The following is a 24,049-nucleotide window of genomic DNA, read 5'->3' on the forward strand; positions in this document are numbered from 1 at the left end:
CTTCTCAGTGCTCTGATTTATACCTGCATCTGTCTTCTCAGGGCTCTGATTTATACCTGCATCTGTCTTCTCAGTGCTCTGATTTATACCTGCATCTGTCTTCTCAGTGCTCTGATTTATACCTGCATCTGTCTTCTCAGTGCTCTCATTTCAGTCAAAGTACTTTATTTGAATTACACATACAGTATACTGCCATGTCCACACTCACTGTGTACTGTATTCTCATTCAGTATGAAATCATGACATACTCACCCAGTCAGTGATTTAGGTCTTCTGCATGTACTACTTGGATATCTATGTTAATATCAGCTCTATAGGTTATATTTCTATGCTCTCTCTCTTTGAGCTATTCGCTGTTTGCCTCTCTTACAGCGGGAACCCTCTGGTTGAGTTCCTGTTCGACAAAATGTGTAGGCGTTACATTCCATCAACCAATGGTTGAGTGCCACGTCATCAAATGTGCAGTCATGCATCAGATTACTATATATTATGTGGTTAGTTGATATGTTAAATATATCAGATGGCTATATAGTATGTGGTTAGTTGATATGTATTTAACCATCTAGAAGCTACGAAATCTGGCATTTATATGCAATTTAGTCAGCAGCACTAAACAGACCAACATGTACCAGAGTATAAAGGACTAGACAGACCAACATGTACCAGTGTATAAAGGACTACTAGACAGACCAACATGTACCCGTGTATAAAGGACTAGACAGACCAACATGTACCAGTGTATATTTATTATAAAATGATACATTTATAAAAATGTATTTTGTGTTGCTGCTACATTAACTAAATATAGAAGCACAAAGTAGAATGGATACACAACAAATACTGTTAGAAAACAGAATAAAAAAATTTGTTTTACTTATCTATTTTTTACTTAACATTTATTTTTCTTAAAACTTCTTAAAGCATTGTTGGTTAAGGGCTTGTAAGTAAGCATTTCACGGTAAGGTCTAAACCTGTTGTATTTGGCGCATGTGACAAATGCAATTTGATATATAGCACATTCTCATGAAGACCGAACAGTCCAAGGAAGTGGTGAAAGACGCATAAAAAAATTAGTCAAACATTAACAAGAAATCAGTGGTCTGGGATGGTCCAGTACCAGAATGGGTTCAGATCCAACCCATTGTTCTTTCAACATTCCTACCTTTACTCTTATATCTCTGTCCTATCCAATAAACAATAAACTGTCCCACTCTACAACAACAACAAAGATTGACAGGAAATCTAAGAACTCATGCACATGAACTCTCTCCTATTACATGCTTTTGCTAACTGTTTATACCTGCCTTGTTTGTTTTAAAACAGTCAGTCAGTGACATCTACAGGACAGATGACCAGTGAGATACTATCAATAATACCAGGGCTGAAGAATGGAGAGTTTCTCAGTGAAGGAGCAGAATGGGCTCTTTTTTTTTTTACTAGGTCGGGCTTCGACCCCTGGTATCACATAAACACACATAAGATATGGAAGACTGGAGAATTGCAGGAAATCAGCTTTAAAACAGCAACATGTTCTCTTGGCCAACAAGAGGGGTGTGAACAGTTTGCGTGGGGTTGTGAGGTGGTGGGTTGATACTACGCTGATTATCCATCTGATCCTTTGCCACCTAGGAAATATGTGTCACTGGACCGTCTCAAATAGGACTTGAGCACCCCTGGTCTGGAGTCACATCCACTGTGGAGAGAAACATACATTATTGCAAACACAACGACATGATGACATCAACATCAGTGGTATAATACACCATGGTAAACACAATGACATGACATTAACATCAGTGGTATAATACACTATGGTAAACACAATGACATCATCATCAGTGGTATAATACACTATGGTAAACACAATGACATCATGACAACAACATCAGTGGTATTATACACTATGGTAAACACAATGACATGACATTAACATCAGTGGTATAATACACCATGGTAAACACAATGACATCAACATCAGTGGTATAATACACTATGGTAAACACAATGACATCAACATCAGTGGTATTATACACTATGGTAAACACAATGACATCATGACATCAACATCAGTGGTATAATACACGATGGTAAACACAATGACATCAACATCAGTGGTATAATACACTATGGTAAACACAATGACATCAACATCCGTGGTATTATACACTATGGTAAACACAATGACATCAACATCAGTGGTATAATACACTATGGTAAACACAATGACATCAACATCAGTGGTATAATACACTATGGTAAACACAATGACATCATTATCAGTGGTATAATACTCTATGGTAAACACAATGACATCATCATCAGTGGTATAATACACTATGGTAAACACAATGACATCAACATCAGTGGTATTATACACTATGGTAAACACAATGACATCATGACAACAACATCAGCGGTATTATACACTATGGTAAACACAATGACATCATGACAACATCATCAGTGGTATTATACACTATGGTAAACACAATGACATCATGACAACAACAGTGGTATAATACACTATGGTAAACACAATGACATCATGACAACAACAGTGGTATAATACACTATGGTAAACACCATGACATCATGACATCAACAGTGGTATAATACACTACGGTAAACACAATGACATCATGACATCAACATCAGTGGTGTAATACACTATGGTAAGCCCAATGACATCATGACATCAACATCAGTGGTATAATACACTATGGTAAACACAATGACATCATCATCAATTGGTATAATACAAGTTGAAGACAACATGTTACTGTATTGATCTGACACATGATACTGTCTTCCTCTATTAGTGGTCCATGTGTGACTGAGGTAGAGACAACAGGACATCCTGTAACAGTTTATTACATCATGGGTGAGAACCTCTAAACTAATGTTAATACATTATTTAGGGCTGGATTCAATCAGATCTGTTTTATCCAACATAGCGGTTGTTTTGACAGTGTCGGAGGTAGAGCTGTGTTAAGAGCTGTCAAATCCATCAAAGTGGTCTCAAAGTAGTTGCTATTATTCTGTAAGATTATACGAGACAATCCATTTAGTGTGATATTATATGATACGTTACGTTTTGTATGGTATGTATTCATTTGTGGATGTCCATAACCCATTTTGTATGATATGTTATGAATGGCAATTAGTACTATATGTTACGAGTTTACAAAACGGACAATATGTTGAAATTTCCGGATTGTAAAATATGTTACAAATTTGTAAAACGTATGATATGTTATGAATTCTAATTTGTTGTGGCCAACGGTAGCTAGGTGGTTAACGCTAGTGTTAGCTAGCTCTAGGGTTTAGGGGTAAAGGTTAGGGTTAAGGTTAGGAGTTAGCATGTTAGCTAACCCTTCCCCTTTAACCTAAGTAATTACAAGTTAGCTAAATAGTTGTAAATGAGCTAAAATGCTAAAGTTGTCCGTGATGAGATTCAAACCGCTAGACGTTTACATTATTCGCCCACACAGCCTGACCAACCACTCTCCTTTTGTTTTTGCCTTAAGTAACCTTCTATCTTATGTAATCATACCAAACATAACAAATCATACTAATTTCAGTGTACCGGATTCATGTTTACTATGTTACATCTAGTCTAAGAGACCAGTGTGAATACACAAGTGGCTCCTGGCATTATACATCAATGTAAAGTCCCCATATTTGCAGTGGTGTAAGTAAAAAATACTTTAAAGTACTACTTAAGTGGTGTTTTGGGGTATCTGTACTTTACCATTTAAATTTTTTTATACTTTTTATACTTTTACGGCTACATTCCTTAAGAAAATATTGTACTTTTTACTCCATACATTTTCCTTGACACCGAAAAGTACTCATTACATTTTGAATGCTTAGCAGGACAGGAATATAGTCAAATTCACGCACTTATCAACCAAACAAACATCCCTGGTCATCCCTACTGCCTCTGATCTGGTGGACTCACTAAACTCACATGCTTCGTTTGTAAATGATGTCTGAATATTGGAGTGTGCCCATTGCTTTCCGTAAATAAAATAAAAAAGTGCCATCTGGTTTGCTTAATATAAGTAATTTGAAATGATTTATACTTTTACTTTTGATATTTAAGTATATTTCAAACCAAATACTTTTACTCACATTGAATTTTACTGGGTGACTTTTACTTGAGTAATTTTCTATTAAGGCATCTTTACTTTACTCAAGTATGACAGTTGGGTACATTTCCACCACTGCATATTTGGGGGCCCTATTTATTTATTTTTTATTCAATTCAGTCTGGTATGAGAACGGTAGCCCCTATCTGCAAAAGCAGGGTGTCTGCGGAAAGCTGAATATCTTGGCTATTGATCGGTGCCTTCAAATCTTTGATGTGACTTACTACCATATATGGGCATAAGCATTTAAGAATTTAATATAGAATTTAATATAAGAGCAGGCAGAGCTGATGACCTCATTTCAAGATGGCTGCTACCTACATTCCAGTTAGCGTTGTGAAGTATAAACAAAATAAACACGGAAAACGTTGATACACACCGAAAGCCGGGACTCCACAGACCATGAGGATATCTTATTTGTCTGCCTGTGACCTTCCGTTATTGATCACCAAATGTTTATTTTACACAACGTTTTCACCAAACAGCAAACATCTTACAAGGTAAGCTTCAATTTGATCTGTGTTTGAGCTATAGCTACATGGGGGTATGAAATTAATCCTTAGGTTGGTAAGAACAAATCTACCCTATTACCAATGTTATATGATGATGTATGACTTAATGGCAAGATCAAATGTCCACGAGTGACTATATCTTTGCGCATCAATAATATGATGTTGCCTGCTTATGCGCTGTAGGCATATATTACTCAGGGGATTGGCTAAGATGGCACCTTGACAGTCTTGTAGCCAATGAGATAAGCTTTCCAGGGATATGCAGTTGCCTGGGTGGGACCTAGAACCTTTAATGCGTAATGCGAACTACTGGATACCCCATAACACCACCACAATGTTTGAGTGAGGTTGATATGGTAGAAATTGTGTTTTTATACTGAACAAATAACATTTAGGGATTGCAAATATGTAATAGCACTGAAATTATCTAATTTATAGACATATGCCACTGTCGTGTCTTTGGGCACCATTAACTGAAGACATGTTTATCAAAATAACTCCCTGTTATTATTATTACGCGATTAAACTGATTAATCGTTTAACTGTAATTAACTAGGAGATTGGGGCACCAAGGAAAATATTCAGATTACAAAGTTCTAATTTTCCTAATATAACTTTCCTATATTATTACATGATATATTATATTATAGTATTGGCCGATTATCTTCTGGTTTAAATGGTGTATTTTACCTCGCGTCAGTCTCATTCCAAACGTCGTAAATTGTTTTATCTGCACGAACCCAGTCTTTACTAAGTCATCCATACATCAACTGTCTTAAAATCATTTATTTCCTAAACAAAGTAATTCACAGAAAGCATACAAACAGTAATTATCGTCACAAAGAATTGGTAGAGAAATGTGCCCTAGTGGGCTAAACCGGCATGGCTGGTGTCTTGTTAAAACAAAGGGTCATAAAGGGCAGCTGAGAAGACCCTACAGAGTTGATAAATATTAACAATTGATATGCTAATCCTTTGCACATGAACGCTCACTCATTCGGGAACAATTGCAATCAATATATATTTACGCTCAGTGTGTCGTCATGATCCTTGTTGGAGAGTTTTTGTCCTGTTGGAGAGTTTTTGTCCGCGTTCTCTGTCTCTCTCGGTTAGAATGGATCTTTCAAAGCGACATTCATTAATGTTGTTATAGAACGTATGTTTCGTCGGTCTTCGCGGTCAATGATACCGAATTCTAGCTGCAGACTAGTACTTAATATCAAAGACTTGTTATTATTCTGTATCGATAGTTTAACCACGTTGTATGGTTAAAGTTCAGTAGAGGAATACATGGTCAAACCTATTGGCCAACTCGTAATGGAGTGGAGGCCTGGTCTGATGAAAGAAAATCAGGGTGGGGGTTTTATTCGGAATGACAGAAGAAGGCTCTCTCATGCCGCCAGGTCTCATCTGTGTCTCTGGGGGCGTGCCGATGACTGATTTAAGCTTTGAACAGAAATACATTCTATCACATTAACATCAGCCTCTCAACATATTCCAAATAGCTTTAATCTTATTAAATCATTGTATACAACCATTTAGATGCAAGTCCCATAGCTGAGGCTATTATATAAACCTTAGTATGGTAATATGGCCATATTGTTTCTAATGAGTATCACAAAATTGTACCAAGCGGACCAGTTCATAGCTGGATTCTTCACCGATCTTTTATACCTTCTCCAGAACATAAATGTCGTTCGGTTACCCAATCCCTGTGAGGTGGAAGAATCCTTTGTTCTCTATACCAAACCCACTCTGTCTCAAGACTGGGCCATGAGGCTGGACATTCTCCTTTGGAATTTTACGACCGCCTTCACACAGGGCCTGGGTGGTGGGAGGTAGGTAGGGGGATGGTGAAAGGGGGAGGGGGTCAACTGTCCTCCCGGTACTCAAAGAGGGCAACGTCATGACACCACTTTGGAGAGGTTTAGGGACACTTGGAAGCGTCCGTGACCACACTTACTAAAACATCTGCCCATTTCTAGTTGTTAGGTCTATCAATCCCATTTTTTCTCTCCTGATATTGTTCACATGTTGTGGAAGCCATCTGATGTGTTTCCAGCTTTAGTCATCAACAATCCACTTATAGCTTGTCAATGAAAGATGACTTTCAAATTAAATAAAAAACGGTTATTTTGTGTGTGCTTGATTTGGTGTATTCTGAACTATGTAACTCCTATCTTCTGATCATTTCCTCAGTCTCGCAGATGTCTCCTTTCCAAATATACCAAGTTTTGGCATGTCAGAATCATGTAATTACACATGAACAGCAGTTAGGTATGTCTATTTAGTCCGAAATCTACATTTTGCCATTACATTTAACAGGTTGCATTAACAGAAAACCCATACAGCCTTATTATAAATTCAAACATTGGCATGTGAGATGTAATCTACACCTCCATTAGGATGATAGAAATCCACATTATTTTGTTTGATGTTTTTTCAACTTGAGTGCAATTATATCTGTATAACCTACACTTTCTCTTTCTGAACTTCTGAAGAGTGCGGCGGGCATCTTGAAAATCATCAAGAGCAGCTGCTCACCGATTGACAGCTCCACCTGCATTGGAGCATCACCACAATGTCTCCCATGTGGGTGTTTGCTATCGCTGGTTAACATTTGATCTGATTGAATCTTTGTCTCAGCCTTACTTGCCCATGCTTACAGCTGTCACAGTAAATACATGATAGTTATGTCAGGCTAATACTCTGCCTTGTAGAGTATTGATGAGTTTGGACCAGATCAACAGGACAGTGAGGACACTATTCCTCCCTAAAATACAGCTGGAGTCACATAGTATAAAACACACCTGCATGTCTTCTGATGGTTTCAACATCTGAAATATACAGTAAGAGACTGTTGGTTGTGAAAATGAGCAACATACTGATGGATATCACAAACTACTGTAAGTGAACATTTATGTTGTTCAATCCAGACCTCAAACTATGCAGACCTATAATAACTTTATTGAACATATTGATGTGCATAAAGTAGCATAACATAACCCAGCAACAGTAACTCTTAAATTGTTCCAGCTGTAAACATACACCAATCCAATATTCACATGTTCAGTCTATCCTATATAATGTTGCATACATTTCCATAACATAACCCACCAACAGTAACTCTTGAACCATTCAAGCAAGAGAAACTAAAAACAACTTTCACATGTTCAGGCTATGCTAACTTCAAATTAACCAAATCAGTCAACACATTTACTACTGCAGACACTACTATAATGTTTTTCATAACCATACATACTTTAAAACTGTTTTGCTTTAAATAGTCAAGTAAAATGTTTTAAACTTCTACGACTATCACATAAATACTTTTAAAGAGCTCTAGCAAGCCCAACAATTGTACTTACCATCTAGTATTAATAATAATAGAATACATGGGACATAAAAGGTTCCTACAGGAACCTTAATACCCTAAAGGGTTATTTGAGGAACCTTTTTAAAAGGTTCCCTAGGGAAAAGGTTCCTGGAAGCACCTGTAGGGGTTCCGCAAGTGTTGCAATCTGAGGAACCCCTAAAGGTGCCTCCAGGAACCTTTTCTTTCTAGAGTCTAGTGGTCCTCTACAGTCTCAACACATCCTGTTCTTGAACATCAACATTAATGTGACTGGTCCATCAGTGATCTAGGTGTATCAGAGACTACCTCTCTCTAGTCTAGTGGTCCTCTACAGCCTCAACACATCCTGTTCTAGAACATCAACATTAATGTGACTGGTCCATCAGTGATCCAGGTGTATCAGAGACTACCTCTCTCTAGTCTAGTGGTCCTCTACAGCCTCAACACCTCCTGTTCTAGAACATCAACATTAATGTGACTGGTCCATCATTGATCCAGGTGTATGAGAGAAAGGAAGTACACAACATACCCAGTTTTTCAGTGAGATTCTTTTCAACTTCATCTGTAGACAAAGATAATAAGATAAGTCAGGAAACATTAATGTAAACAACATTGGGTTTTCTACTTAGAAGTTACATAGAAGAGACATTGGTTTATATAATGTTAGTAAAGTGATGATCTGAAGACACTACTTACTTTTATGGTTGCAGAGGTCCTCTGTAAACATGTAGAGTAGATGGAAGACAGTGAGAACATCATTAACATGAACACTAGAAGATGTAGTCTCTCTCTGGGACTCCTTGTCTCATATCACTGTTCCAACATCAGAAGTAATATCTTATATATGCTAAGAAAAGCATCCTTAAAAGGTTTTCTTACTTAAAGTCTGGAAATATGAGAACATTTTACTTTTGTGGTTTACATAATGTTAGCAAAATGATCATCTGAATACATTACCTACTATTTTGCTTCCAGTGGTTCTCGAGGTTAACTGTAAACATGTAGAGTAGATCGAAGACAGTGAGAACATCATTAACATGAACACTAGAAGATGTACAGTTGTGGCCAAAAGTTTTGAGAATGACACAAATATTAATTTTCACAAAGTCTGCTGTTTCAGTTTGTATGATGGCAATTTGCATATACTCCAGAATGTTATGAAGAGTGATCAGATGAATTGCAATTAATTGCAAAGTTCCTCTTTGCCATGCAAATGAACTGAATCCCCCCAAAACATTTCCACTGCATTTCAGCCCTGCCACAAAAGGACCAGCTGACATCATGTCAGTGATTCTCTCGTTAACACAGGTGTGATTGTTGACGAGGACAAGGCTGGAGATCACTGTCATTCTGATTGAGTTCGAATAACAGACTGGAAGCTTCAAAAGGAGGGTGGTGCTTGGAATCATTGTTCTTCCTCTGTCAAACATGGTTACCTGCAAGGAAACAGGTGCCGTCATCATTGCTTTGCACAAAAAGGGCTTCACAGGCAAGGATATTGCTGCCAGTAAGATTGCACCTAAATCAACCATTTATCAGATCATCAAGAACTTCAAGGAGAGCGGTTCAATTGTTGTGAAGAAGGCTTCAGGGCGCCCAAGAAAGTCCAGCAAGCACCAGGACCGTCTCCTAAAGTTGATTCAGCTGCGGGATCGGGGCACCACCAGTACAGAGCTTGCTCAGGAATGGCAGCAGGCAGGTGTGAGTGCATCTGCACGCACAGTGAGGCGAAGACTTTTGGAGGATGGCCTGGTGTCAAGAAGGGCAGCAAAGAAGCCACTTCTCTCCAGGTAAAAACATCAGGGACAGACTGATATTCTGCAAAAGGTACTGGGATTGGACTGCTGAGGACTGGGGTAAAGTAATTTTCTCTGATGAATCCCCTTTCCGATTGTTTGGGGCATCCGGAAAAAAGCTTGTCCGGAGAAGACAAGGTGAGCGCTACCATCAGTCCTGTATCATGCCAACAGTAAAGCATCCTGAGACCATTCATGTGTGTGGTTGCTTCTCAGCCCAGGGAGTGGGCTCACTCATAATTTTGCATAACCTCTATGGGCTAGGTGGGACGCCTACTCAACAGCCAGTGTAATACCGTGGCGCGATAATCAAATACCTCAAAAATGCAAAAACTTCAATTTTTCAAACATATGACTATTTTACACCATTTTAAAGACAAGACTCTCGTTAATCTAACCACACTGTCCGATTTCAAAAAGGCTTTACAACGAAAGCAAAACATTAGATTATGTCAGCAGAGTACACAGCCAGAAATAATCAGACACCCATTTTTCAAGCTAGCATATAATGTCACATAAACACAAACCACAGCTAAATGCAGCACTAACCTTTGATGATCTTCATCAGATGACAACCCTAGGACATTATGTTATACAATACATGCATGTTTTGTTCAATCAAGTTCATATTTATATCAAAAACCAGCTTTTTACATTAGCATGTGACTAGCATGTGACTAGCATTCCGACCGAACACTGCCGGTGAATTTACTAAATTACTCACGATAAACGTTCACAAAAAACATAACAATTATTTTAAGAATTATAGATACAGAACTCCTCTATGCACTCGATATGTCCAATTTTAAAATAGCTTTTCGGTGAAAGCACATTTTGCAATATTCTGAGTAGATAGCCCGGCATCACAGGGCTAGCTATTTAGACACCCAGCAAGTTTAGCACTCACCAAAGTCAGATTAACGATAAGAAAAATGTTATTACCTTTGCTGTTCTTCGTCAGAATGCACTCCCAGGACTTCTACTTCAATAACAAATGTTGGTTTGGTCCCAAATAATCCATTGTTATATCCAAATAGCGGCGTTTTGTTCGTGCGTTCAAGACACTATCCGAAAGGGTAAATAAGGGTGACAAGCATGGCGCATTTCGTGCCAAAAAAATTCTAAATATTCCATTACTGTACTTCGAAGCATGTCAACCGCTGTTTAAAATCAATTTTTATGCCATTTTTCTCGTAAAAAAGCGATAATATTCCGACCGGGAAAGCGTGTATACGTACAAAGAGAGAGAAAATAAAAACATCTCGTGCCCTCGTGCACGTGCCTGAGTCTCAGAGTACTCTGACCAGCCACTATCCAAACGCGATAATGTGTTTCAGCCTGGGGCTGCCATGATATCATTCAGCTTTTTCCCGGGCTCTGAGAGCCTATGGGAGCTGTAGGAAGTGTCACGTTACAGCAAAGATCCTCAGTCTTCAATAAAAAGAGCCAAGATGAACAACAACTTGTCAGACAGGCCACTTCCTGTTCAGAATCTTCTCAGGTTTTTGCCTGCCATATGAGTTCTGTTATACTCACAGACACCATTCAAACAGTTTTAGAAACTTTAGGGTGTTTTCTATCCAAAGCCAATAATTATATGCATATTCTAGTTACTGGGCAGGAGTAGTAACCAGATTAAATCGGGTACTTTTTTATCCGGCCGTGTCAATACTGCCCCCTAGCCCTAACAGGCTAAGAACACAGCCATGAATAAAGAATGGTACCAACACATCCTCCAAGAGCAACTTCTCCCAACCATCCAGGGACAGTTTGGTGACGAACAATGCCTTTTCCAGCATGATGGAGCACCTTGCCATAAGGCAAAAGTGATAACTAAGTGGCTCGGGGAACAAAACATCGATATTTTGGGTCCACGGCCAGGAAACTCCCCAGACCTTAATCCCATTGAGAACTTGTGGTCAATCCACAAGAGGCGGGTGGAAAAAACCCCCCCACAAATTCTGACAAACTCCAAGCATTGATTATGCAAGAATGGGCTGCCATCAGTCAGGATGTGGCCCAGAAGTTAATTGACAGCATGCCAGGGCGGATTGCAGAGGTCTTGAAAAAGAAGGGTCAACACTACAAATATTGACTCTTTGCATCAACTTCATGTAATTGTCAATAAAAGCCTTTGACACTTATGAAATGCTTGTAATTATACTTCAGTATTCCATAGTAACATCAGACAAAAATATCTAAAGACACTGAAGCAGCAAACTTTGTGGAAATTAATATTTGTGTCATTCTCAAAACTTTTGTCCACGACTATAGATATATCAAAGTAATGATCTGAAGACAATACATACACTTGTCCTTCTTGAGGTCATCTGTAAATATGTAGAGTAGATGGAAGACAGTGAGAACATCATTAACATGAACACTAGAAGATGTAGTCTCTCTCTTGGACTCCTTGGTTGGGATTCAATCCATTGTGCGTTATACCACAGGGCACTTCACAGCTGACAATGCACTTTTAAAAGGTATTTTCCACTGGCATTCACAGGGATCGCAATCATGGTAAACACTGCACATGTCGACTCAAGTGTAAAATACCTTTAACCTTTAACCTGTTGGGGATAGGGGGCAGTATTTTCACGGCCGGATAAAAAACGTACCCGATTTAAACTGGTTACTATTCTTGCCCAGAAACGAGAATATGCATATTATTAGTAGATTTGGATAGAAAACACTCTAAAGTTTCTAAAACTGTTTGAATGGTGTCTGTGAGTATAACAGAACTCATATGGCAGGCAAAAACCTGTGAAGATTACAAGCAGGAAGTGCCCTGTCTGCGATTTTATAGTTCTGCTTTTGCTTGTCTATCGAAACTACAGTATCCGTGGGGTTATGTTGCACTTTCTAAGGCTCCATTGGCTCTCTAAAGCCGCCAGAAAGTGGATTGGGGGGGTCACCTGTCTCTGGGCAAAGTATAGGAGCACTGTTTGTTAGTGGACTGCCTGAGGACAAAGGGAATGGAAATGCGCGGTCACGAGAGATCAGATTTTTTATTTCCCTCTTGAATGAATACAACGTTGTCCGGTTGGAATATTATCGCTATTTTACAAGAAAAATCGCATAAAAATTGATTTTAAACAGCGCTTGACATGCTTCTAAGTACAGTAAAGGAACATTTTGAAATGTTTTGTCACGAAATGCGCTCGCGCGTTACCCTTTGGATAGTGACCTGAACGCACGAACAAAACGGAGGTATTTGGATATAACTATGGAAAATAACCACCCACAAAGACCCAAAGGAAAACAGGCTGCCTAAGTATGGCTCCCAATCAGCAACAACGATATACAGCTGTCCCTGATTGAGAGCCATAGCCGGCCGAAACAAAGAAATACCAAACATAGAAAAAGGGACATAGAATGCCCACCCCAACTCATGCCCTGACCAACCAAAATAGAGACATAAAAGGATCTCCAAGGTCAGGGCGTGACACCTAGAGCCAATCAGAAGCTGAAACAATAACAAAGCGTGATCCCCGCCACTGTTGTTTTGGTAAAAAGCTGAGGGAGGGGCTGGAGAAATAATATCACTCTCAAATTCATAGACAGAACTATGGATGCAAGGACTGACCATCCATGATGCCAACATTATAGTTTTATGTATGTTTTAGACTACAGTGTTTCTTACATTTACTTTGTATACAAGCATTGAGATAAAATAAGGTTATATTATGGGTTCTGATGGAGTACGACATTTAAACTAAACTCTTTAATAATGTATAAGTTATATTCTTCAAGAATCAATGGGTACATATAATTCATTTATAAGTCCAAAAATTGATGTATCAATTACCAATTGCCTTTTTGTGCTCAACCACAAAAAATAAACATAAAATGGTTTACGTAAATCCAGCAAAGTGATGATCTGAAGACACGACTTACCTCTCTCCTTCCTGAGTTCATCTGTAAACATGTAGAGTAGATGGAAGACAGTGAGAACATCATTAACATGAACACTAGAAGATGTAGTCTCTCTCTAGGACTCCTTGTCTCATATCAATGTTCCAAAATCAGATAAAAGTCAGGGAACATTAATATGCACAACAATGTGTTTCCTACTTCACTAGAAGTTACATCTATAGAAGAGACATTGGTTTATATGTTATGAAAGTGATGCTCTGAAGACACTACTTACCCCTCTCCTTCTTGTGGTCATCTGTAAACATGTAGAGTAGATGGAAGATAGTGAGAACATCATTAACATGAACACTAGAAGATGTAGACTCTCTCTGGGACTCCTTGTCTCATATCAATTCATTAACATCACAAATCCTAACTGAGTTCCACCACCTAAATGAGTCCAGCGTACCTCTGTGAGACAACTTCTCCAATAAAGATATTCTACCCTACAAACACTTCTTAATGTCATTCAATAAACATGTAAATTGCAAGATGTAGTCTGTTTAGTGAATCTTTACAGTCATGTGTGTAATCTGGGTTAGGAGCAACAACACCACTACTACACCCCTGCAGTTTGAGTTAATCTATAATCCCACCTGCAGATTAAAAATAAAAATCAGTCATCACTGTTAACATGTTAATCACCTGCAGGTTAAAATCAGTCATCAGTGTCAACATGTGAATCACCTGCAGATTAAAATCAGTCATCAGTGTCAACAGGTTAATCACCTACAGGTTAAAATCAGTCATCAGTGTTAACATGTTAATCACCTGCAGATTAAAATCAGCCATCAGTGTCAACATGTTAATCACCTGCAGATTAAAATCAGTCATCAGTGCTAACATGTTAATCACCTGCAGATTAAAATCAGTCATCAGTGTCAACATATGAATCACCTGCAGATTAAAATCAGTCATCAGTGTCAACAGGTTAATCACCTGCAGGTTAAAATCAGTCATCTGTGTTAACATGTTAATCACCTGCAGATTAAAATCAGTCAGTGTCAACATGTTAATCACCTGCAGGTTAAAATCAGTCATCAGTGCTAACATGTTAATCACCTGCAAGTTAAAATCAGTCATCAGTGTTAACAAGTTAATCACCTGCAGATTAAAATCAGTCATCAGTGCTAACATGTTAATCACCTGCAGATTAAAATCAGTCATCAGTGTTAACATGTTAATCACCTGCAGGTTAAAATCAGTCATCAGTGTTAACATGTTAATCACCTGCAGGTGTAGTATCCTGTATCCATAGAATACAACCACTGTGAATGTGTTGAGGTTGAAAAAAGCATTGCAGACATTTATTTCTAACAATGAAACATTCATATCATCTCTCCATTACCTTTCTTATTACGTATAAAGTAGATAGCCAGAGCTAACCCAATCACAGTGATGGCTCCCAGACAGCATAACACAATGAAAGCCATTTTGAATGGGGTTGCGTAATCAAATAACTCACCTAAAACCACTGTTTTTACGAGAAAAAAAGTGTATGAAATGTATGCATTCACTACTGTAAGTCGCTCTGGATAAGAGCGTCTGCTAAATGACTAAAATGTAAATGTAAATGTAAAACAAACACATCATTACACGTCAACAACAGGGTTTGGTACTAATACCACCACACATCATTACACGTCAACAACAGGGTTTGGTACTAATACTACCACACATCATTACACGTCAACAACAGGGTTTGGTACTAATACTATCACTCATCATTACACATCAACAACAGGGTTTGGTACTACTACTACCACACACATTATTACACATCAACAACAGGGTTTGGTACTAATACTACCACACACATCATTACACATCAACAACAGGGTTTGGTACTAATACTACCACACATCAACAACAGGGTTTGGTACTACTACTACCACACACATCATTACACATCAACAACAGGGTCTGGTACTAATACTACCACAAACATCATTACACATCAACAACAGGGTTTGGTACTAATACTACCACACATCAACAACAGGGTTTGGTACTAATACTACCACACACATCATTACACATCAACAACAGGGTTTGGTACTAATACTACCACACATCATTACACATCAACAACAGGGTCTGGTACTAATACTACCTGTCACGTTCTGACCAGTAAAATTGGTTATTTGTTATTGTAGTTTGGTCAGGGTGTGGCAGGGGGTGTTTGTTTTGTGTGTTTCGGGGTTTTTGGTTGATGTTCTATGTTTCTAGTTTTCTATTTCTATGTGGTGTCTTTTTGGGTTGATCTCTAATTGGAGGCAGCTGATCCTCGTTGCCTCTGATTAGAGATCATATTTAAGTAGGGGTTTTTCTTCATGGGTTTTGTGGGTCGTTTTTCGTATAGTCCTTGTGTCCTTACGGAACTGTTTGTTGACGTTGTCACGGCTCCTCCTCTGCAGTGCAAGGGCGGTTCCCCCTGCAGGCAGAGGAGGGTCGTTAGTGATTGCAGCTGGGGCTCAGGGTATTTAACAAACTGCTCCACTAACCTCTGTCTCCTCGCTTCGCTTGCTCTCTCTCTCCCTGCTCCTCCAGGTATGAGCCTGTTTTTTTTTTGTTCCTTTGTTGGTTTATTTAGTTTCCACTCAGTCATGTTCACACACACACATATTCACGCATCCTTACATTATGACATTTCCACACCTCATTCCTTTTTCTTTGTGTAGAGTAAATAGTTTTGTTTTATAATAAAGAACTTTTGAATTGGCCTATACCGGTTGTTGATGTCCTCTCATTTTTGCCACAGGCTATGAGCCGGCCTGTGACAAGTGGGGGCTCATCCATAAGTGTCACGTCCTGGCCAGTATAAGGGTTAATTGGTATTGTAGTTTGGTCAGGACGTGGCAGAGGGTATTTGTTTTATGTGGTTAGGGGTGATGGTTTTTCTAAAAGGGCATTTGATTTAGTATTCCGGGGTTTTTGGGCACTGTTCCTTGTTTACGTATTTCTATGTTGATATAGTTAGTTGTATGTCTATGTTTGGTTAATTGGGGTGGACTTCCAATTGAAGGCAGCTGTGTGGTGTTGCCTTTGATTGGAAGTCCTATATTAGTTGGGTGTGTCTGTCTGTGTATTGTGGGAGATTGTTTCTTGTTTAGCGTGAGTGAGCATAACAGGACTGTCTGTAAATCGTGAGTTTGTTTTGTTATTTTTGTAAGTTCATTTTTGAACATTTAATAAACTCAAAAACGAACAATCTCAACTCTGCTGCATATTGGTCTTCATTTTCCGACGATGATTTTGCCATATCGTCTGACGACGAAGAAATCCCTGACAATAAGTTAAGGTTAGTTGTGGTTATAGTTTGCCACGTTTTTGTTTGAGGGATGTTTTGGTTTGGCCAATATTGTTGGAGAGAGCATTGAGAGCCATGTGTTCTTTTGGTTCAGTTAGTTTGGTAGCTAAATTTGGTTAGTAATTCACTCTGGGTTATTCTGGGTTTTTGTTCAAGTGGGAGTCCTCTCCTGTTCAGGCTTATCAGTGAGTGTCAATAGGAGGCTCGTGGTGTTTTTGTTTTAGGTGGCAGTGAACGTGGGTAGAGCTTCCCTTTTCCCCTACATCGGCTCGGGAGCACCTCCGTAGTTATGGGGGGGCCGCCAGTTTCTGGTTGTCTCTTCCACTCCACTGGTATTGTGTGCATAAAACCCCACCACATGTGACTGCATGAAGACCAGGGCCAGTTAGGTAGTTGTTTTTGGAGGATAGTGGGGTGTGGCTCCTGCCCTTGAACCCAGACTAAAAGCAGGTGAGTTGTGTATTTTTTTGTTGAGCATTTGTAATAGTTGTATTGGTTGAGGAAAATGTATTCCATTTCTGAGTGGTTTTGTTCAAGCTCCTTCAGAGGTAGCCTTACAGTTGTGTACTAAGGTGCAGTTAATTGAAATTGCTGAACATTATCAGATTGAGATTGTTGATAAAAAAATTAAAGAGACTGATAAATTAAAGCAGGGTCTTATGGAAATAGGTGTTTTTTCGGGTCAATCTGCTAGTAGTGAAGGTACAAGTTCAGTCTAGTACATCATTAACTTTTGAGCAGCAGCGGGAGCTGTTGCAAATGCAGTTGGAGATAGCATTTCTCAATCGTGCTAATAGACCAGAAGAATTACCAGTTTGATGTTTCACAGAATCTTTGTTTGTTGCCTAAATTTGATGAGTCATATCCAGATACTTACTTTGCTTTATTTGAGCGTATTGCGGGAGCTAGAGCTTGGTCAGATTTGGACATGACTATGTTTTTGCAATGTGTACTTACAGGTAAAGCACGTGAGGCTTTTGTAGCACTGAGTGTAGCTGACAGTAAAGTGTATGCTAAAGTTAAATCGGCAGTTCTGAAGGTTTACGAACTTGTGCCGGAGGCATATCGTCAACATTTTCGTTACAGGAAAAATCTAGATTCACAAACCTATTCTGAGTTTGTTTGTGATTTTACTTCTGCATTTAATCGTTGGTGTATAGCTTCAGAAGTTAGTACTTTTGAGAATCTGTCTAATTTGATTGTGTTAGAACAGTTCAAAAATTCTGTGTCCAGGTTGCTACATACATGAATGAATGTAAAGTTAAGTCTCCAAGTGATGCAGCAGTCCTTGCAGATGAGTACAGGCTAACACATAAAAGCCATTTTGAGTCAGTGACATGTACCATAAAAATAACTTTACTTCCAGGAATAGTAGGTCAAATTTGTTTGGAGCTTCTTTCCAAAGGCCTCAACAGAAGTTTGGGTCTGGAGGACTTAAAGCACCGGTGAATGCTAATACCTGTCGCTACTGTTTAGTTGAAGGACATTGGAAGAAAGATTGTCCTCTACTTAAATCAAAAAGGTCAGGTCAAGTTAAACCTGCTGTGATGGCAGCTCCTGTTTCAGCCTCTGACCACCAGGGTGAGTATTTTCAGCCACTAGTTGAGTTTGATTCTGTCTTCCCACTGTGATTTTTCAGCCTTTATTTCAGATGGTGTAGTATCCCTGGTAGATGGCAAACAATGTTTCAATCAAGATCTTAAGAGACACTGGAGCTTTAGATTCTTTTATTCTGGAATCTGTTTTGCCGTTCTCTAAGGAGTCTGATACTGTCAGATGTGTAATGGTATGGGTTTAGTTCCATTCTCTTCTCCTTTACATGAAGTTACCCTAAAATGTGGTCTGGTAGAGGGTGATGTAGATGTTGGGGTTAGACCCCAGTTGCCAGTTGAGGGAGTCCACATGATTTTGGGGAATGACTTGGCAGGTAGTAAGCTGTGGGCAGATGGAAAATTAAACATCTTTACGAAGCAACCTTCAGTGTCCCCAGCAAGGGTATCTCCAGATAGCAACTGTGTATCTCCTGAGATATTTCCAGTTTGTGCTGTTACCTGCGCTGCCTCTCGTAATAAGGTTGAGAGTAAGCCAGAAAGTCTTCAGTTGCCAGTCAAACTCCAGACAGAAGAGTTGCCTAGTTCTAGAGATTCATTGATAGCTGAGCAAAAGGCTGATACTACTTTGGATGATCTGTTTGATAAAGTTGTTCCTGATTCAGTGGTGAGGAATAGTGCTCAGTGCTATTTTCTTCTTGATGGGCTGTTGGTCAGGAAATGGGTTCCACACTATGATCAGGGTCTAGCAGAACCAGTCTTTCAAATAGTTGTACCTACTACTTTGTGAAATAAAGTGTTGCAGATGTCACATGGTGATGTGGCAGGTCATATGGGTGTTCGTAAAACTTAGGATCGCGTACTCCGTAATTTTTTTCTGGCCACGTTTAAAGTGGGATGTAGCTCAGTTTATTAAAACTTGTGATACATATCAGCGCACAAGCAAGCCAAACCAGGTTGTAAAGCCAGCGCCTTTGAATCCAATACCAGCCGTAGGGCAACCTTTTGAGCATCTTATTATCGATTGTGTTGGGCATTTACCACGGTCCAAGTCAGGTCATAGCTACTTATTAACTGTTATGTGTCAAGCAACTAGATATCCGGCAGCTTTTCCCTTGTGTACCATAACTTCAAAATCAGTAGTTAAAGCTTTAACTAAATATATTTCAACATTTGGGATTCCAAAAATCATCCAGTCAGATCAGGGATCTAACTTTACCTCCCATTTATTTGCTCAGGTTCTCAAACAGCTTAAAGTTAAACACAATAAGTCTACTGCGTACCATGCTCAGAGTCAGGGAGCTTTGGAACGTTTTCATCAAACTTTAAAATCCTTGCTTCGTGCATACTGTACAGAACTGTCTGCAGATTGGGAGGAGGGGTTACCTTGGCTGTTACTAGCTGCTCATGAAGTAGTGCAGGAAAGCACTGGGTTTAGCCCAAATGACTTAGTGTTTGGTCATAAGGTGCGTGGGCCTTTAGCAGTACTGCAGGATGGTTGTTTGCCTGAGGAACCACCTCAGAACCTGATTGACTATGTAAATGGTTTTAGGTTGCAGTTGTATAGGGCTGGTGAACTGGCGAAAGAAAAACTAAAATGTTCTCAACAGAAAATGAAACTGAAGTATGACGGACAGGCTGAGCTACGTGAGTTTAGTCCCGGTGATTGTGTACTTGCTCTCTTGCCTCTTGTAAGTTCACCTTTTCAGGCAAAATATTGTGGTCCTTTCACTGTTGCGCAAAGTGTCAGATTTGAACTATCTTATTGAAACCCCTGGTCATAGGAAGACCTCTAAATTATGCCATGTGAACCTGTTAAAATGTTATCACTCCCGTGATCTAAGCAAAGTGGAAGGCACTCCAGCAGTGAGGTCAGCTTTGACTGCTTCTCCAGTCACTGCATCTTGTGGCTTTAACTTTGTGGAGGGGGGAGAAGAGGAGGTAGTTCGGGTTTCGGATGAGGTCTTACAAGGTCGGTTGAAAAACTCCCAGGTTTTGGTAGATCATTTTTCCTCTGAGAAACGTGATGATTTGGTAGCTCTTATTAGAAGCTACCCTGTTTTTCTCTGGTCCACCCAGTGTCAAGAGGCATTTGATGCAGTTAAGGCTCTTTTGTGTTTGGCACCCGTGTTGGTAGCACCACATTTTGAGAAACCTTTCAAATTGCAGGTAGATGCCAGTCAAATCGGTGCTGGGGCTGTGCTTCTCCAGGAAAATTATGACAATATTGAGTGTCCAGTCAGTTCTTAATTTCCGGGAAAAGAAACTATCAGAAACTATTCTGTAATTGAAAAGGAGGCTTTAGGTCTCATTTGGTCTTTACAGCACTTCGAGGTCTATGTTGGTTCTGGTTTAACCCCTTTAACTGTGTTCACTGACCACAACCCACTTTTCTGAAGTCCCTGCAAAATCCCAACCAGCGCCTGATGCGTTGGGCTTTGTTCTTGCAACCATTCAACCTGGATATTAGACACATTAGGGGTAAGGATAATATCATTGCTGATGCTCTGTCTCATGCTCCTTTAATCTAGTTTGTATTTTCTCTCTGCTGAACCCTGCGGGCTGTCTGCGCCTCTTTCCTCTTAATTTGCTCCCCAGGTACCAGGGCTGCTGAGCTTGATGGACAGTCAGCTAGGGGACACAGGGCTACTACTAGGAGCCGGGACTGGAATCTGTTTGTTTTTTGGGGGGAATTTGGATTATGTGTTATGTTGGGTCGTAATTTGAATTGAGGGTGGGACCCTCATTTTAAGGGTGTCACGGCTCCTCTGCAGTGCAGGGGCGGTTCCCCCTGCAGGCAGAGGAGTGTCATTAGTGATTGCTGCTGGTGTGATTGGAGCCACCTGGGCTCAGGGTATTTAACAAACTGCTCCACTAACCTCTGTCTCCCTGCTCCTCCAGGTGACACCTGACACTACCACACATCATTACATCAACAGGGTTTGGTACTAATACTACCACACATCAACAACAGGGTTTGGTACTAATACTACCACACACATCATTACACATCAACAACAGGGTTTGGTACTAATACTACCACACATCAACAACAGGGTTTGGTACTAGTACTACTACTCAGCAGTGGAGTGGATCATAATAAACAGTAATCTTTTGTATTGTTGTCTCGAAGCATTTGGTTAAAACATACTGGACATTAACACATCAATATCTCCAGTGTTTCATGTCTAAATAATATTATGTTACTCACTAGGGAGGTGAACATTTGTCTCCATCTTCTCATTGATCCGGCTCTGTTGGACTCTGCAGGTAAAGCGGTTGGTGTCAGTCTCCTGGACAATGACATGTTGTTTGACTGTGTAGAATCCCTTGAAGTCTCTGTGTGTCTCAGGAGGACCAGCAGAGAGACGGTCTCCTTTACTGTCCAGCCACACCAGCTCAGGCTCAGGGTGCCAGCCTTCTGTTTCACACAGCAGACCCATCCCTCTCTCTCTGTGTCCCTCAATGGACACCACTGGCTTGGATCCTACAGCTACAGACACACAGACTGGATGTTAACTGGTGACAGGCTGTGAACAAATAGACACATACTGTATCCAGCAATATGAAGAAAAGAGGTGATGTCATTGTACTGTAGTTAAATTATTACAATACCATGAAAATAAACCCCACCTTCAACAAGGACTTGAATAGTGAAATCATCATACCAGCTCTTTGCCTTAATGCATTTCTAACGTCCCTCATCAGTGCCTTGTACCCTGGTCAGTTTTAAAGAGGTGTTTCCCCTCCACAGTTCCTCTTTAAACAGTGAAGTTCTTCCTCTATAGAAGAGAATCTGATCCTCTCGTATGATTTCGCTGTTTTGGTAGTGATAGACACGACCGTCTAAGAAGTCGAGGTTCAGCCAGTCCACTGTCATGTCCTCAGCACTGATGTTGGGTTTGAGGTAACAGGGCAGAATGATGTCATCACCAGCCACAGCAGCAATGACATCAGTTGGACCAAGAACCTCAAACCTCTCTGAAGAGAAAAGACGGATTAATAGTTTAAAGTGTTCTCCTCTGTCATCTGCACTGATCTGAAATACACTGTAGTATATATAGTAGTACATTTACATTTTAGTCATTTAGCAGACGCTCTTATCCAGAGCGACTTACAGTAGTGAATGCATACATTTCATACATTTAAAAAAAAAAATCCGTACTCTGTAGTATATATTGTAGTCCTATACACTGTAGTATATATAGTAGTACTGTACACTGTAGTATATATATAGTAGTACTATACTACTATAAACTGTAGTATATATCATAGTACTAGACACTGTAGTATATATAGTAGTACTATACTATATATTGTAGTACTATACACTGTAGTTTATATAGTAGTACTATACTATATATCATAGTACAGTAGTTTCTATAGTTTGTAGTTTATATCGTAGTACTCTACACTGTAGTATATATAGTAGTACTATACTACTATGCACTGTAGTATACATAGTAGTACTATACTACTATACACTGTAGTATATATCGTATTCTACAATAACAATGGATAGCATAGTATAAGACATTTGAAAAGACAACTAGCTGATACATTTACCTGGTTGAATCAGTGCTATTGAGGCACTGCAGCCTTGTCTGATAAATGTACTAGTGTTCTGTGATCAAACTATTGTGATGTGATCAAACTACCTTATTCTTTCTATTCCTTGGAACAAGAACCTGTTCAACGGCATAGCTGCACACAACTGTTGCATAGTGAGCTCAGAATCAGATATCATGGGTGTGAACTGTGGGGGTGAAATTTGGTTGTAGTTTCTGAGCCTGGCTGATGTGCAGACCATGTGACACAGAGAGGTCTGGAATCCAAGCAAAACATATTATAGTTTACTTAAATCTGTGCCACTCCATTCATATAGTATGATATGTTTATGTTAGGTTACATTACTAGACTAGATGTAACTTAATAAACATAAATCCAGGACACTCAAATTAGTATAAATTACGTTTGGTATGGTTACATAAGACATGGTTATTTAAGGCAAAACTGAAAGGAGGGTGGCTGGTCGAGGTGGACGTATAACGTAAATATCTAGTGTAATAAACTAGTGTTAACGTGTTTGAATCTCACCACGGACAAACACACGTTCACACTCATGTACCTCTTAAATCATTTCCATTAGTATGTACATTAAAAGGAACAGCCAAGCAGATCAAGGCATTCAAACCTTTCTATAGGCTCTTTTTTTCATTTGTAATTTGTATTTCACCTTTATTTAACCAGGTAGGACAGTTGAGAACATGTTCTCATTTACAACTGCGACCTGGCCAAGATAAAGCAGAGCAGTGCGACAGAAACAACAACACAGAGTTATATGGAATAAACAAGCGTACAAACAATAACACAATAGAAAAGAATAAAGTCTATATACAGTGTGTGCAAATGGCATGAGGAGGTATGGCAATAAATAGGCCATAGTAGCGAAGTAATTAC

At 39.4% G+C, this 24,049-nt stretch overlaps 1 protein-coding gene and 1 pseudogene across 5 annotated transcripts; one reads left to right on the plus strand and one right to left on the minus strand.

The window, feature by feature from the left end:
- The window catches only part of LOC106562873 (butyrophilin subfamily 1 member A1-like), a 160,979-nt pseudogene that overhangs the window by 82,308 nt on the left and 54,622 nt on the right, over window positions 1-24,049 (plus strand).
- On the minus strand, window positions 740-23,238 carry LOC106562879 (butyrophilin-like protein 2). Of its 5 annotated transcripts, XM_045687170.1 has the most exons (11): window positions 23,156-23,238; window positions 22,223-22,570; window positions 21,801-22,082; window positions 13,965-13,985; window positions 13,712-13,732; window positions 12,124-12,144; window positions 8,976-9,009; window positions 8,715-8,735; window positions 8,548-8,580; window positions 7,474-7,500; window positions 740-1,693 (listed from the first exon to the last, which is right to left on the minus strand). In XM_045687170.1, the coding sequence occupies exons 3-11, from the start codon at window positions 21,894-21,896 to the stop codon at window positions 1,653-1,655; spliced, it is 315 nt and encodes a 104-aa protein (XP_045543126.1). In that variant the 5' UTR covers window positions 21,897-22,082; window positions 22,223-22,570; window positions 23,156-23,238; the 3' UTR covers window positions 740-1,652. The 5 variants fall into 5 exon arrangements, with proteins under 5 accessions (XP_045543126.1, XP_045543123.1, XP_045543128.1 ...); XM_045687167.1 differs by lacking the exon at window positions 7,474-7,500 and having other exon boundaries at window positions 22,258-22,570; XM_045687172.1 differs by lacking the exon at window positions 12,124-12,144.

The sequence above is a fragment of the Salmo salar genome, chromosome ssa01 (genome assembly GCF_905237065.1).
Source record: "Salmo salar chromosome ssa01, Ssal_v3.1, whole genome shotgun sequence".
Lineage (NCBI taxonomy): Eukaryota > Metazoa > Chordata > Actinopteri > Salmoniformes > Salmonidae > Salmo > Salmo salar.

Coding starts and splice junctions, on each gene's coding strand:
- LOC106562879 (XM_045687167.1), bottom strand. CDS start 22,294: ATGAGGGACGTTAGAAATGCATTAAGGCAAAGAGCTG. Junction 22,083..22,257: donor TGCATTAAGGCAAAGAGCTG/GTATGATGATTT, acceptor GTGTGTCTGTAG/CTGTAGGATCCAAGCCAGTG. Junction 9,010..12,123: donor TGACCTCAAGAAGGACAAGT/GTATGTATTGTC, acceptor ACATGTTTACAG/TTAACCTCGAGAACCACTGG.